We start from the raw sequence: 16,372 nt of genomic DNA, 5'->3' as shown, positions 1-16,372 counted from the left end.
GAGGGAGGCGGATGTATTTATTGAAGCGAATAGAAGATGGATAGAGCGAGGGAGACAGAGGAAGGAAAAGAGAGAGAAAGATGAGCTGTCAGGCGTTCTTCAAAGGCATAACGAGTCCCACCTGCAAAAACAAGGCTTTTGAATCCCTGATTTTCTGGCCCAGATGGAGAGAGAAGATTCTCTTTTGCGATGTTATCTGACATGCTGTTATTGTCTTCACTTGCTACACTTTGGGCCTGCTAATGGAAGCCCATCGGCAGCCACCCATGTACACACACAGGAACATAACATTTTAAGCACACGCTTTTAAAATGTCATATTTTCGGAGCAACAAGTGGAAGTGAAAACAAAGCATTTTTCTGTTTTTCAGGTCATTCAGTGTGTTGTATGCCACGACAAAACTGGAAAACAATGGCCATAAGTGTTGGAATTACAGGTATGAATGCACACAAACACCTTCACACACTTTTCTCTCAAGTGAAAGTACTCTGAAGTGTTCTTACAGTGGGAACAAAACAGCTGGAAAAAAAAAAAGCCCCTTAAAGAGGGTAAGAATCTTGTTGAAACTGATGTCAACAGAAAGTCTTTGAGAAGTTAAAGAAGAATCTGGTGTCGACAATGCTTCCTCTCCTGCATCCGTTTTCTTAGAGAAGACAGAGCACCAGAGATCTCTTGATTATATATTACATCTTTTGGAAAAACTTGAGATAACACATCAGCCAATAATGGCTTTACAAATGAAGGAAAGACAAACAGTTGTGCACATAAAAGGTAGATGCATAGCTTATATGGACAAACAATAGGTGAAGAGATGTCACAGTTACTGACAGAGAGGAGGGGAGAAGAGAGAGCAGATGAACAAGGTGATTGTGAAATGAGAAAACGGAGCAGGAACGAGGGATGGACCAATCTTTCTCAACTTGAGCAGCGCTGCTGGTGCTCAGTGAATACGTTACACGGCAGTTTATAAGTCACCCCTTTAAACCTGACTGGGGAGGAAAGTGGGAGTGGAGTAGAAGGGGAGAAGGGATGAACCAGAGGGAACGGGAGAAAGAAGCAACAGAAGAACAAACATAAGAGTCAGTGAACAAAAAGATGCAGCAAAGTAAAGAAGTTTGAGGTTTTCCACCTTTATCACAACATATCTGTCACATTTGTAGTAGTGTGGCTGCAGGGATGTGGATGGAGTCCAAAAGAGAGGTGGAGGAGGCCAGCAGGAGTCGTGCCAGCTTCAGCCGACGTTTGTTGAACAGTCTGCTGTTGTGCAATGGAGACATGGAGCACTTGGATGAGTACATGCAAGGTAGGAAAATACAAAACATTTCTTCTTCTTCTTCTTCTTCTTCTTCTTCCATGATTAATCAAAAAACTTTTTAAACAGAGGAAGTTCCCAAACAATTGGAAAGTGTCAAATTATCATAATCATAAATAAATGACTCTGAAATGCTGACATCTCCATTAAAATACGCAGATGTAATCATCCCACAAGTACCACAGTGAATACCGCTGCACTCTTCCTCCAACGTGAAAACATAATCATCATTAAAATCCCATCTCTTTAACAAAACCCTGAATTGGCATCAAGAAATCCAACTGAGGAATACGTTTTGTGCTGCCGTTTGCCTCTTTAGTTCCACTTTTACAACATGTGTTGTTTTCGGTGTCTGCGATTTCCTTCTGTGTCCTCAGACAAGTCGTTCGTGTTGCAGCTGGCGGTGTGGGGCCTAAGAGGGGTGACCAGGGTGATTCTAGCCAACAACCCGCTGAGTGGTGCTCTCATCCTGGCTGCTCTGTTCTGGGCTTCCCCCTGGCAGGGGCTGCTGGGAACTCTGGGTGTCCTGGCCTCTACGCTAACAGCTGTCATCATGGGACAAGACAGGTGGAACGACGCAAACATGCACAGAAACGCACTAATCACATAGATCACACTGCTCAATCTCACGACTGCAGCTGATTGAGGCTTCTACTTCAAATTCATGAGAATAACGGCTTCATGACTGATAGCCCAGTATACACCCACCAGTTCTTGACCCAATATTTATTGGTGAGATATGCTAATATGCTCCTTGTTCTAACATTTTGAAAATAATTCCAGCAGAACTGGGGCTTGTGATGTTTTTAAGTTTGGTATGATGAATAAATTTGCTGCCACCCTGCAGCCTCCACTCATTAAGACTGAACAGTTTGCATATTGAAGACCCATAAAAATCTACGCTAATGTTTGTTTTGGTCATGAAAACAAAAAGCCTCCTTATTATTTGGACTGGACATCTCTGTATTACAGACATGTTGCCCTTTTGTCCTCAATCTGTCTGTCTGTCTGTGTGTGTGTGTGTGTGTGTGTGTGTGTGTGTGTGTGTGTGTGTGTGTGTGTGTGTGTCTAGTGCTGAGGTGACAGGAGGACTTCATGGTTTTAACGGCATGTTGGTGTCTCTGCTGATGGGAGTGTTCAGCTCGGCTGGAGACTGGTACTGGTGGCTGCTGCTTCCTGTCTGCCTGGGGTCAGCTACATGGTAAGAGACTCTCTCTCTCTCTCTCACACACACACACACACACACACAGCTTCTACTATAGTTTAACAATGGCAGGTAACTTTATATCCCCAAACTATATCACTTAAATACATCAACTTCCAAAACAATGTGACTCATTAGTTGGGAAACTCGTCTGTCTGTTACTTTTAAAACACATCAATATTAGAAAAATATTTCGCAACCACCAAAGCTAGGCTTATGGTTCATGATTTCTAGGTTATAGAATGATTGCAGAACTTTAAAACCTGCATGTACTGTTCAGTGACAAATCAGCGAGTTAATGATTCATTTTAGGGGAGAATGTTTAACTTCTAAAGTTTTTGTTTCAATGATTTTTCAACCACCACCTAAAGAATTTTCAGTCACCTCCAGTCATCTTCAACATGGAGTTCAGAGCAATCTCTTGTTAAAAAGGTGGTTTCATTTCTTGTTAATGCATATTTAGAACAAACCACATTATGATCTAAATAAACCTGCCAAAGCCAGGCATCACAAATGATGTCTCTCTTTATGTCTGAAACGATTCGTCCAAAATTTATCGACAGAATATCACTAAACATGATCCAGTCCCAAATATTCACTGCACTCTGTAAAATTGTAATGGTTATTTTCTCTATTTCTACATCACTGGAACAAACGATTACCCAAGACACTGATCTAGAGACCAAGTGATTCTGAGAATTTTTAGTTGCAGCACCATTTCTCCTGATAATTTTTTTTTGCAGCGGTTTGGAGTCACTCTAGGAAATGCTTTAGTCTCAAACCCACATTGTGTGTATCAGGACAATTTGTTGTTGCTTTGCCTCCAGTTCACTTGCAACATATGTCAAAATATGTCAAATGGAAGCCATTTTGAAAGGGCTCTGTATTCGGTGTCTGAAAAAAATCATCGATGATTTCCACATGTCCATTTCATAAAAAAAATATCTGTATCCTCTGTTCTATTCCTCTTGTCTTTCCCCAGCGTCTTTCTGTTCAGTGGGCTCTCTTCACTCTTTGACTGCTGGAACTTGCCTGTCACCGTGTTTCCCTTCAACATCATTATCATCCTCTACCTCCTCTGTACTGGCCCAAACAACCCCTATTTTCCACACCAGAGAGTTACACCACCGGGGGTGCTGGAGCCCAACGCTACAGAGCTTCTTGCAGTACAGGTACGAAATTCACCAACATGAAAGGGTAAAACTTGCTATAAAGGTTTGAACGGCTCAACGTTTCAGACACTCACTTTGTGATCTATGTCATTGATAAATGTGGCGGACTGAGTAACACAAGTACCACTAATCCACATAATAAGATTATGTTATGCATCACTCCTGCCAAAAGGAGAAGACGGCGACCTCCGGACTCCAGTAAAACATGTGTGGCACTGTGAGATTTACACAACAGTCAATAATTAGCTTTGTAAACAGATGAAGTAATTTTGAAGTTAGACACCTGCAGAACAAACAACAACCCTCTCCTCAATAATGATAGTTAGACATTCTTTCCACCAGCATTGTGGAAGGGCAGTTTTTTTTTTTAAAGTTTGATGGCATTTGTCGAGCCACAGATGAGTCTCTGTCTTTGTGTAAGTGTTTGCGTGTAGCAGTAGCTTCCAATTATTGTCAAATAGTTCCCAGTAAATACTGAATATATCATCTTTTTTTTTTTTGCTTAAAATTTACATTGCTAATATGTTATATATTTTCACAGTTATATGTATTTAATGTGTGTTTCACAGTTATAGTTTTACATCCACTGATGCACGAGCGAGTCGTATTTACTGCAATGTTACTTTGAGACGTGGAACATTTCATGATTTAAGGCACAGGTGGGCTCAGTTCACAGTGGATGGAAAAAAAAAGAGCACGGGGAGAATCTTATTACATCACTATACAGTTTGAGCCCATTAGGGGTTTGTTAGGATTCAGCACATATTGAGTCCAACCACATTGTCTCCGTTCACCTCCTTAAAAAGTGGTAAACCCTCCATACATACCGACAGTTTAATGGTACTGTGAGTCCAGACCAGCTTCTTCTGAGGAGAAGCTAATTCTTTCATCCAGGATGTGCCAGAAATGTAAATATTAAGCAGCTGAAACATGCTGGCAGGAGCAGATAATGTCTCTCTTTTATTAATTCATGATTTGCTAGTCCAGTGGTCACTATGTTATGCCTGCACCGTGGCAACCAATTTTCCCCAAAATTTGCACAGTGACCCCATCTCCTGCAATAAATAACGTATGATAAAATAGGAATACATTAAATAAATTATTGACAAAAGTTGTACAATTTTTAATTACACCCGGGAACAAAATACTGTGAGTTTGCAGTTAATGTCTCTTCATGTTGTCCTGCATTAGACACTATTTGGATTAAACTGTTTATATGTGCTTCTTATGCAAATATTTCATTCATATTTCATGTACATGATGATGCATTTATATTTATGATAAATATCCACAATCTCATCTCATCAGCACAGAACAGTCAGTTGATGGGTTTTTTAAAATTATTTTTTGCCCATTATGTCTGCCCATTGGTAAACTATTTAATGGTTATTTGCAAAAAGGGTTTGTATCATTTTTTTTTTTATTGCATCATAGAAATGTTTCCCTGGAATCTATTCAGATGGGAAGAAAACAAGCATTCAGGGTTGTTGTTTTTTCCTTCATCAGCATTTCAACATGCGAGCTGCCACCATGAGGATATCTGTCAAAGTAACATTTGCAGTGATTTTTAAGCAGAAGCAGCTCATCCAGTAACGTGATGGGACCACAGGTGCAGCTCATTAACAGTCTCAAAGGGAAATATTAAAAGTGACAGGATAATTGATGAGGGAAGATTACAAAGAGACAAAAACCAAGCTGTACACACACCAGGGTTATCCTAAGTTGCATCCCGGTCTCCAGAGTGAGCGAGGAAGTGATAGGAGCACAATAATAAATGCACAGGATCAGCCTGCTATGATTCACCAGTTACTTAGCAACAGTCACTGGTGGAGCTCCTGTTTGGAAATTATAATCAGCCCAAACTGCTTCATTAACAGTTCTTGGTGATTTCATCTCATAGTGCAGGTTAAGCTTTGTATGCAAGTGAGGATGTTGATGATATTTTGTTTAGTTTCTATCAATATAAATATTCTCAACCTGTGATAGACAGGTTTGAATATCACAGGTGTCCGTCAGGTTTCCAGAATGGGGAGTAGTGGGGATTTAGTTTGGAAAAACCAGGTGGACAAAGACAAATAACAACATCAAGACCTCAAGGCCTGAGCTGTTGTGCAGTGCAGTTTGTAAAGAAAATTTATAATTTTCTTCAGCTACTAAATTCTAATAAAATACTCTTACCTTGAGCTGCTTCTCACCAGACAAGAATCTCTCACCAGCTGCCGCTCTCGGCTTTTGATCTCCGCGAGGCAGCTGGTATTTCAATGCTCGAAGAGAGACTGAATTTTAATTTTCCTGCTTTTGTAAAAAAAACAGGCAGAATAGATTATGTGATCTGCATCTGAAGAGCTCTATTGTCTTCCAAATGTAATGAATGCACATTTACTTGTTAGCATACAGTGTGTTTATGTAGTACTTACAGTTTGGCAGTATGTACTGATTATATGTACGACAAAACATCACAGAGATATAAAAACTGCAGAAATTACTATAAGCATAGTTTGCATTTGGTCCCTGTGCCTGTGTGGATTTTCTTCAGTTGCTCAGACTTCCTCCCACAGTCCAAAGATGTATGTCAGGATGATTAAAATTCTAAAATGGCTCAAGGTGTGTATGTGAGCGTGGACGGTTGTCAGTCTTTCCGTGTTGGTCCTGTGAGGGACTGTTGACCTGTTCAGGGTGCACACAACCTTCACCCAAAAGTCAGCTGGGAAAGGCTCCAATCTGTTTCATGTCAGTAAATACCTGGAACATAAATAACAATGACATTTCTGTTTGCCTTTTAGGCTTTGTAAACAAATACTGCACAGGTTCAGATATGGCACCAACAAATATACGAAGACTATCAATGAAATGTACAAAGAAATTACAGGTACCAACAAATCACAAACAAACTGATGGAAATGTGACACTTGTTATTTCAATAATAAAAATATACAAAATAATTGCAGTTATCTCAAATAATTACAATTATCAGGTGATTATATAACAATTGTGACAGGTCTAGTTGCATTAATCTACATTCTCTTATTGCCACCAGGTCAAATAAGTATGTGAAAGAAATCTTTCCAGATGTTTTGAAGGGAAAGGATTTGAAAACTGCTGTGTACCAACTGTCAGCATCAAATGACAAGTAATGTTAGCAACTAGCTAATGATCAAAATGGTTTTTGTTTTGTTTTTTTAGCAGTTAAATAAAAGATCTATGCCTCAGGACTTGATGGAGAACACAAAACACATTCTCTGCTGCATGACTTTGCTTCATTGTTTCCTCGCCCTGGAAGTGGGTGTCTTGGTATGAAACTAAAGAGGCCACTGACTAAAGTTGTTAGATTAATTCAGCCTTGTGTGTATTTCTGTACACGATGATCGACAAACTGACCGTGAAGTTGTCTAAACTAGATTAGCTGCGCTGACTAAACCCTCTGAGCACCGTTAAGTGTCCTGAATATTGAGTCAAGATTTACACACAATTTCTATTGAGAAGTATCACGCCCCGTGGCACTGTGTCCTCCGGTCTGAATAATTACTTTCAACAAGTTTCAGCTCCACCATCTCTCATTATTTCTGTTTCTGTTTGCTTCCCCTCCGTCACTCCATTGCTGCCCTTTTATTAATATTCTACATATTCCTTTCCCTCCATCTGTCCCTCTCTGGCTTTATAAATGCTGTTCCTTTCATTTAATAAATTCCCTCTGGTCTGTTACTTGGGAAATCTAAAACCTCTAAATCCTTCTTTTCATCTCTGCTTCTCGTCTCACCAGTCTCAATCTGTTTCTCTGCTCTATGAAAATCTCCTTCCTCCTTCTCCCACTTTCTACATCTTTATCACAATCTAATCACCGCTGTCTTTTTTAAAAATTGTTTTACCTTCCTTCCCTCTCCTTCCTCATAGTTCAGTTTACGGTAAACAACTATGAAACCATATTTCAAGGAGATGCTTGTGAAGTAATCTCATCCTCGCATTCACCTCTCCTCTCTCTTTCCTCCTCCTCTATTAATTCCCTTTTCATCCCATTTTTCTTTTCGCTCTCCTTCCTTTTCTTCCACCCATCTCCGTTTCCTCCTTTCGTCTCTCCTCCTCCTCCTCCTCATCTTCCTCTGCTTCTCTCCAGAGAAGGCGATGACGTCGGTCCTATTTATATTTAATGTCTTCAGCTTCAGTCACTCTGCTGAGGATGGCGCTCTGACTGCACTACCATGACAGCATATTTAATCTTACACAAAGACACACACACACACACACATAGAAGCACGTACGCACAAAGTTTTGCGGCAGCGACATAATTAAAGACCATTTATGACTTGTAAATATCAGCAAATGGGAGGTGCACCCATCTCGTCACCATGGAAACTTCACTTCTTACTGACTGTCGGGAATGCAGCATATGTGTGTGTAAAAGTGTTTGCCGCATTTTGTGTTTGTGAGCGTTTCTACTCTTGGAATTTGATCCTTGTGTGTAAAGCTTGTTAAATGTTTTTTTTTTTTAAATGTAAACAGTCCTCTCTTTATCCAGGTAATACGTGGCATCCCTCTCGGCGTGGGTCAAATCTTTGCCTGCGGAGCCCTGGGGCCCTCCCTTCTCATCCTAGGAGCCGTTCTGCTCTACTCCCCCCTGCTGGCCGTCCACGCTCTGCTGGGATCTGCCGTCGGAACGTTGGCTGGTTCGTCTCAATCTGTGCGTTCGTGGGTGTGCGTGGGAGGAGTGGCAGAGAGAGTTATTAGGCTCTTTTGTTGCTCATACAAGGTAAAATCAAGTAGGCCTTGTTACACATTGTTGCGTCAGAGGCTGAAATGCTCTACTTTTACGGAGTTATTCACAATCTGCACCCCTGGCTGGTATTTTTAAGATCAATTTAACACTTCTCGGAATAACGCATCATCTTTGGTGTCATTGCTTGCAGGGAAACTCCTAAACCTCATAGTAAAATGTCAGTTTACTATTCATGAGGAGAACTTCTCAGTCTGGGAAAACAGTTCAGGAGTCTGAGACTTGAGAACATGTGTAGCAAAAAGCCAGCAAGACAAACTATGGGAGGGGACGTTCAATAAAAAGATGGTTTTAGTTGCACTTCAGAAAGATAGGAACCATCGTTTATAGAGCTTGACCAATACTAAGGACTTGAAGTCAGGCTATTTTTTGCATCAGCTGTTTTGATCTTGACCATTCATGTCTCAACACCAACGCCACAGTGCTGCTCTCATTTTCTCCCATGATGTGTCTCTTGTGATTTTTCAAACATGTAAATCCATCAATTATCTACAGTAACTTGCCTTGCGCAGGTTCGCAAGGTGCTCAAACCCATCCGAGATGACTTTGAGCGATTAGACAGGTTGCAAGTCAGTCACAGCTGGCACACATAGACAGACGGCCATTAACCTGAACCTCATGCCTTTGGACTGTGGAAAAAAAAACTGAGAACATGGAGGAAGTGTAGGACAACATGTAAAGTCCAAACAGTTCTGCAACATAGGAGTGCAACAGAAAATGACAGGTATCCTTGGAAAAACAAACCAAAAAACCCTCACCAAGTTTCATCATTCCCACCATGAATTGTGATTGAATAAGGAGGGGTTCTCTTCCAAGCATAATATATAAGCTTACAGCTCAAAGGTTAAATGGTGATTATGCTATTTAAGCTAAAAGCAGCACAATTTAAGTCTAAAAGTAATCCCATACTAGCTTCACCATGCTTCATTTGCTTACTGACACATTGTGCTGCAGTCTAATTGCACAAGTCATCCTACCTGTGCTGATAGCAAAGTGCAGCATCATAAATTTAGCTGGCAGAATAAACCTTCCATTTATTGAACCATAAGTCAGGACCTCAACTGGCATGCAGGCTTAGCTCCATGCATGGCAAATGTTAAATTACGGTACATCTTTACGAGGTTAATGTCAAGAAAGGTTTATGAATCCCTCTGGCAGGAAGATAGAATGTCGGCAGCAGCAGATGTATTAAAACTGTGGCAGCAGCAGCGGCTGCAGCCCGAGACACTCGGCAACAAAACAAACCGAGCAATTAGCCAGGGCACTGATACTGTTGGTGCGTATCCAAACACACAGGCCTGTGGCTGTGTTTGCCTTTTACATCTGCCTCATGTGACTCTATTCAGGAATAGAGAGAATGAGCAATGCTGGAAGTTCAGCCTGTTCCATCTGCTGCAATAAGCGCAATACAGTGGCTTAAAATACGTGTGTGTGTGTGTGTGTGTGTGTGTGTGTGTGTGTGTGTTTGTAGCTATGAGTCATGCTGTGAAAAACAGAGGGGTGGGAGTGAGCTCGTATGAAGACACACGTGCACAAACCTGTGGATACATGGTAACAGTGGCACACACACACAGACACACTGCTGCAATAAAAACAACAGTGTGACAAGAAAGTAATCAAAGGGATTTGACTGTAATGAGATTGTGTGGGCAACAGAGACGAGAGGAAACAGCCCGCTGCAGCTAAATGTATACCAGTTAAATGTACACCAGCTAAATGCCACATTGTCTGATGTAGTGTTTTATGTTATTCTCACTTCCTGCTGTCATCATTTCTTCTTTCCTTCCTGCATCATTGTACAATTCAGTTTTTCCAAGTTTTACTCCTCTAAGGGCCTACACTTATGAAACGCCTGCGTGTGTAAAATCACCTGCAAACTCCACACCACCCACCAAAAAATGTCTAAGCTGATCTACTAACGACGTGAAGTGATGATTGCATCTTTCAAATGTGCAATTTAACACACGTTGTCCATTGAGCGTGTTTGCCTGAATGAATATGTAATATTGGGCTTTTCTACCTGAATGTGCAAAATACTGGAAGGGGAAATGTCAATAGAAACATTTTGCACCCGCAACGATATTTACTAAACCTGAAAGTAGAAATAGGAGAAATGATTGTTGTGTATTTTAGTATGACTGAAAGGCACGTATTAATCAGATGCGCACATCAGGAGGTTGCTCTTATTGTGGTGAGACGGAGACGTAGGAAACTAAAGAATATGTAGAGAACGTGGTTTTACACCTGTGGAAACATTTTTGAGATAATGCAGGGGAAAATTATTCAGACACATCGTTTGTCCAGCGATGACATTTCTGAGTTATTGAATGAACTGAATGATGATTGACAGCCAACGACAAGGAGGAGCCACGAAATACCAGCAATTTAAAAAAAAAAAAAACTTTTTACGACTCAGCATTTTCCAGCCTCTGGGTCATTCCAGCGTATCACTGCTTGATATCCCACCCAGTCCTGTTATTCAGGTGTGCTGTCACAGGTCCTGAATGTGTTCAAGCAGAATTCACAGGTAGCTTCATAAGGTTCACGAGCTTCGCGAGGCACTGAAAGAGCTGGACCTGCTGATCGGTGTTTGTTAGAGGATTTTATATAGAGGTCCTTCCTGTTTTATTTGCCGACGTTTTATTATTAGGCCTTTTTTTTTCGCCTCTTTGTTTTTCCCACAGTATTGACTTTTTTGCTGATAATCTCCTATATTTATATTTCTTAATTTCAATGGGATCAGATTTTCTTTTGCGGTCGCTCTCTGTTTTCCATTGCTGGAATCACTTTAACACACGCAAACCCCTCATTTAAATACAGCGATTTGCACCTGATATCAGTGACGCAAATACGCAGTGTGGATGTGTCTCTACAGAATTAAGTGGTTACAGATAATGGATAGATGGAGCTACTGTAATTAACTACTGGCTGTGACTTCTGATGGCGCATACTCCTCCATATCATAACTCCATTGTTGACCACAACTCTTAAAGCCAATCAAATGTTGCACTGGGTGACACATGCACTTTATTTGGAGTCAATCATGCATAGACATTGTGGCAGTAAATACTCATTAGAGCACCAAATTTGTATTAATGCTTAGCTGAAAATAGTTCCCAAAGATTGCACTATTTACCCCCGTTTGAGTAAGATTTGATTAAAAACTGCAGTGCTCAGCTGTTTTAAAAACCTACTTAACTTTATTGTATATGTGTGCGGGATATTTTATCCTATCTATCCATGTCTTGGAACAACAACGCTCAATATCTAATGTCAATATCTTTGACATTACAGAAAGTCAAAGATATTGAGATATGGATATTTTATGGAATATGTAGGCAATACAAAATACAGAAAATTTAAATATAGAATAGTTATAGAGAAGAAATTCAACTGTATTTGATCACCATAATTCTGCCCTTGTAAGTGCTACTTTTTTTGTTGTTAGGCCCAACTTTGTTTGGAAGAACATGCTAAAAAAAAAAAAGTTGAATTTTGTCATTTTCTTTAGCAGGAAAGATGCATTTTTTTACCATGGAGTTTGGTGAACTGGCTGCCCTGATGTAAATGCACACCCACGCACAGAAACAAATGAAGCTGTGGCACACTGAGAGAGTTAAGAGTGTGAATAAGGGCAACAAAGTCAGATTCAAAACCTAACCCTGCTTGACAGATAACCAGAAAGGAAAAGAAGGATCAGTGTCAGGAGACAAAGAAGAAAATGTCAGATGGAGTAGAGACAAATGGGATAAAGAGTTTAGAGGGAACAAAAAAAAAGGTAATAAATTGACTAAAAGGGGGGAAAAGTGGTGCCAGAGAGAGAAGCAACAACAGAAAAATATGCTTATAAATGCAGCAAAGAAGAAAAGAGGACCCCCGAAATGATCAAGAGACCTGAGAATGTGGGTGTGTCCTGGATTAACACAATTTTAACACTTCAGACACGCCGTGCCTCTGGTTCTGTCTTACCTCCATCTGATGAACAGCCTTTTTCTTCTTTCAAGTCTTCTCTCTATCTCCTTTAATCCTTTCATCCTATCAACTTTAAAAACTCCCCTCATCATTCTTTTCTCTTGCATCCTTCTCTATTCATTATCCTTCGGTGCCCACAAAATGATGAGTGTAAAGCCGTGTGTGTGTGTGTGTGTGTGTGTGTGTGTGTGTGTGTGTGTGTGTGTGTGTGACACACATTGTCATCCTCATCGATTACTGATAAGGAACTGATCATTGTTCACAAAACCTTGTCTCAACCAAAAACTGTCCAGTCATAGCATAGCAACGGTAACCAGGCAGGCTGTTAAGCTTTGGATTTCTTCACATGCCGATAGTGTGCATGGGGCAATAATAAGAGATACTACATTTTTTTGGGTGTTGTCTTTTTAGTCATCTTTCCAAAACAAAAAAGAAGAAAAGTGGAACGAATAAGTAAGTATAAAGAATTGATTGGGCTGGTTGATATATCATTATTTTATCGATTGTAATATGACACAAGCTATCGTTTTAGATTTTGGATATGGTAATACCATGATCTGGCATTACTCTTGTCTTTTCTTGGTTTTAAAGGCTCAATTACAGCAAAGTGATGTCATTTTCTGAACTTACTATACTAGTCTAGCTGCTCTATCGTTTGTTTTTAACCACTTGGTAAATTTTTTTTTCCCTTATACCAATGATTTAAAAAAAACAACTCTCGTGTAAATATTTTGTGAAAGCACCAATATATGATATTGTTGCAATATTAATATTGAGGTACTTGGTCAAAGATATGATGTATTTTCCATTACAGTCACTAATTGGACAATGTGTTTATCTCCTAGAATACACAGGAAGTGCAAACATTAGTGGCCAGCTAATTACCTACATTGTTTTCAAAGGCAAGTGCACGTCATTTGTGAAATATAGCCTGTTATTATGTAGGGTTACAGGCTATGATGGGAAAATACATATTCAGGCCTGGAACACTCACTGCATAGAAACAACAGTTCAGTGTACTGCTTTGAGGAAGTTTAAACTCCAGCCGAGCATGTCTGTTTCCTAAATGAAACACAGGCCTGAAAATATGACCATTAAATCTCACCACTTGTTTGCTTGTCCAAGAATGTTTTTCATAGTAAGTATTCAGAACATGTAAGGGTTTTATTAGGGCAAAAAAATATGTTTTAATTACACATTCTATAGCAAAGCTCATTTGCTCTACCCTGCAATTCTGCTTCTTCTTTTTTCTGTCACATCTGTCTATATGTAATATAAACTCTTTTACAACCTTTTATAACAATTAAGCAGTGAAAACAAAAACAATTCACAGGTTTAGTTGTAACACTATCTGATACTAGCTAGCTTCAGCTGATAAAATATTTCAGTGGCATTTGTCTTTTCAGATAACAATTTGACCAGAATCAGAGGCCTGCTTTTCTTTTACTGAATAATGAAATCGCTGAGCTATATTGTTCCAAAATGATTGTTGTTCTCAGTGATTTTAAGGATAAAGCTGAGACCAAAAGGCAGGCAGACAGCAAATATTAAGAGATGTGTGGATCAGGCAGGAGGAATCACTGTAGCTTAGAGTAATAGGTGCATCACCTTTAAATACCCACTCTAAAGAAAGACAGAGATACAGTAAGCGTGAGTCAGACTGAGAGAGAGGCATGAGGCCATTTTTAGAGCTGTCACTCAAAGCATCACGGTGTAAACTATTCCCATGAGGGGTTTCCTGAGGAGGAGATCAGGGGCTGTATGTAGGCCAGAGCCTCTCCACCTCCCGCTGCATTCAGGTTGCTGGAAAATAATCGAGCGATGCTTCACAGTGGGATCAAATACAGGACGTAAGAGAAAGTGAGGCAGTTGGAGAAGCCAACTGGGGTTCACTGCTTACCTCTGACTTCTTGAATTACTTTTGTGTATTCAAGATGTGAATGGTAGTTTCCAGTGATAATCTCACATCTGCCTTTTCTGGTTTGACAAACTGTAGATCAGCAGCATAAAGAGAACACAAGAAAGGAGGATGAAGCAGGGTTTTTTTGGAGGAGGAAGACCTGTACTACACAGGAATGTTATAATGTGTAGGGATGCTTACGCCACCTCGACTTGAGACAAAGGGCATGTTAAGAGCAAACACCCACTTTTGCAATTTTACTTTTGCTAGTGGCGGGACTTATTTCCTGTACATTAATGGTCTGGGTGTTACATAAGAAGAAGCTTTAAGAAGAAGAGCAACTGGCGATACACAGTCTGGGCCATGAATGAAAGATGATCTGTAAACAACTGAGCTGAATGAAAGTTAGTCATACTAGTGACATTGCCCCGGGGATGGTTATGTTGTTTGATCGGTACGTCCTCGGTCCACGACTCAGGATGAATTTAAATAGCTTTGGTCAATGACCTTCCCCTCAGCTTCTGCTGCAGTTTGTGTCCACAGATAATTAGCTAATTTTATCATGCTAAAATGCTTCAGCCTTTTAATATTGCATTAAACATTATGCTTGATAAACATCTGCGTAGCAGTAAGCATGTTAGTACTAATCTCAACTGTGCCCAAATAGAGCCTCACAACCCTCGCTGCAGACCCATAGTGTTTTTGTTGAATCTTAACAGACTCCATTTTCTGTAGAGGAGCTGAAATAGAGTGTTAAACAGAGAGGATTAACTTCTAAAGAGAGCAAAGAATTAATTTAACCACATTTATTTTTAGGTAATGAAGTTTGTAGAAATAGGTCTCTACATCATCGAATGAGGCTCTTAGTTGGAAAAACGTTGGTTGAAACTGAGCCTAATAACACAGGCAGTAGTGGAAAGGGCGATTAAAAGACTGTGTGGATAAAGAGTTTCCTCTATAGCTCGTGCTGCTGATAGTTGGACAGTGTTAACAAATGAGCCCACATATGGAGCAATCCATTTAGCTGCATCCACAAACAGTTTTGCCCTCAAAGGCATCAAAGGACACTATGATGGATTCACCAGCTGCAAGAGGGGCACAGGGCAGAAATGCAAAGTTAGAAAGGCAACCATTCATTTGTCGTTGATTCCTGTTATACTGTCCCCTATTCAGACTGAGGAGAGGACAAGGAGAGGGAGAGGAGATTTTGTGTTTGATATGATAAGAGCACTCTGACTCACTCTATTAGCATAGACAACATCACACTGGGAGTGATTCGCGCGCACACACACACACACACACACACACACGGTAGAAAAACTGTAAAAATTCTAGTATCCTCCGGGGCCTTCCTTCTACATTGCCATTAGTCTTTAATGACACCCTTATGTGGGGAGGGAAGGAGCAGGAAAAAAACTGTTTGATGGAAAAAAACAAGGAAGGGAACCAGAGAGGCACTGAGAGGGAGACGCATATACAGGAAGATGGCAGAAGAGATAATATAGTGTAGAATTAGATGGAGGCAAGATGAGTGCAGAGGGAGGTGGAGCGTTTTAAGACCCTCGGAAGAAGAAGGTGGCTGTGAAAGAGGAAAAAGCAAACGGGAGTAGTCTAGCAGCCATGTAGAGTGAGGAGGCAGCACAAGGGTGTGGTCAGTCTGCTTCAGGACCAGACTGCTAAACTGCAGCTCCCAGTGCCTGGTAATGAGGAAATCAATCACAGCACTGCCGGAGGGTTATTTATCTACAGAGCAGCCTCCAAAAATTTACACCTGTTTGGAAAACCCTGCAGTAGTAATACAGGAAAGATGCAGTGATGCAGCTGCAGTGAACTTAGACTCTTTATATTTGTTCAACATGCATGGTCAAGCATCACTGGGTTTGAAAGGGCTTCTACTCACCAAAATATATCAGCTACCAGAAATGCTCTTGGCAATGTTGTCACATGACAATGCAGACAGCCTGTCCAGCAGCACATTCATCTTAGTGCACGTGAGTGTAAATAATACATAATGAGACCAAATGGAGGGTTAGAGAGAGGCTTT

At 40.4% G+C, this 16,372-nt stretch overlaps 1 protein-coding gene across 2 annotated transcripts in view; it reads left to right on the top strand.

Moving 5' to 3' along the window:
• Positions 1-1,010: 1,010 nt before the first annotated feature.
• The window catches only part of LOC138204101 (urea transporter 2), a 22,990-nt gene continuing 7,628 nt past the window's right edge, over positions 1,011-16,372 (top strand). Inside the window, exons 1-6 of one of the 2 annotated variants that reach the window (XM_069159237.1) lie at positions 1,011-1,079; positions 1,161-1,303; positions 1,690-1,879; positions 2,385-2,513; positions 3,499-3,688; positions 8,202-8,349. In XM_069159237.1, coding sequence (XP_069015338.1) covers positions 1,177-1,303; positions 1,690-1,879; positions 2,385-2,513; positions 3,499-3,688; positions 8,202-8,349 — 784 coding nt within the window. In that variant the 5' untranslated portion in view covers positions 1,011-1,079; positions 1,161-1,176. The other variant, XM_069159236.1, reaches the window with a different exon arrangement.

Source organism: Embiotoca jacksoni, unplaced genomic scaffold (genome assembly GCF_022577435.1).
Source record: "Embiotoca jacksoni isolate LCO1_2020_lvr unplaced genomic scaffold, fEmbJac1.0.p SCAF_24, whole genome shotgun sequence".
NCBI lineage: Eukaryota > Metazoa > Chordata > Actinopteri > Embiotocidae > Embiotoca > Embiotoca jacksoni.
Note: the sequence above shows the minus strand (reverse complement) of the source record. Positions and strands in the feature narration are given on the sequence as shown.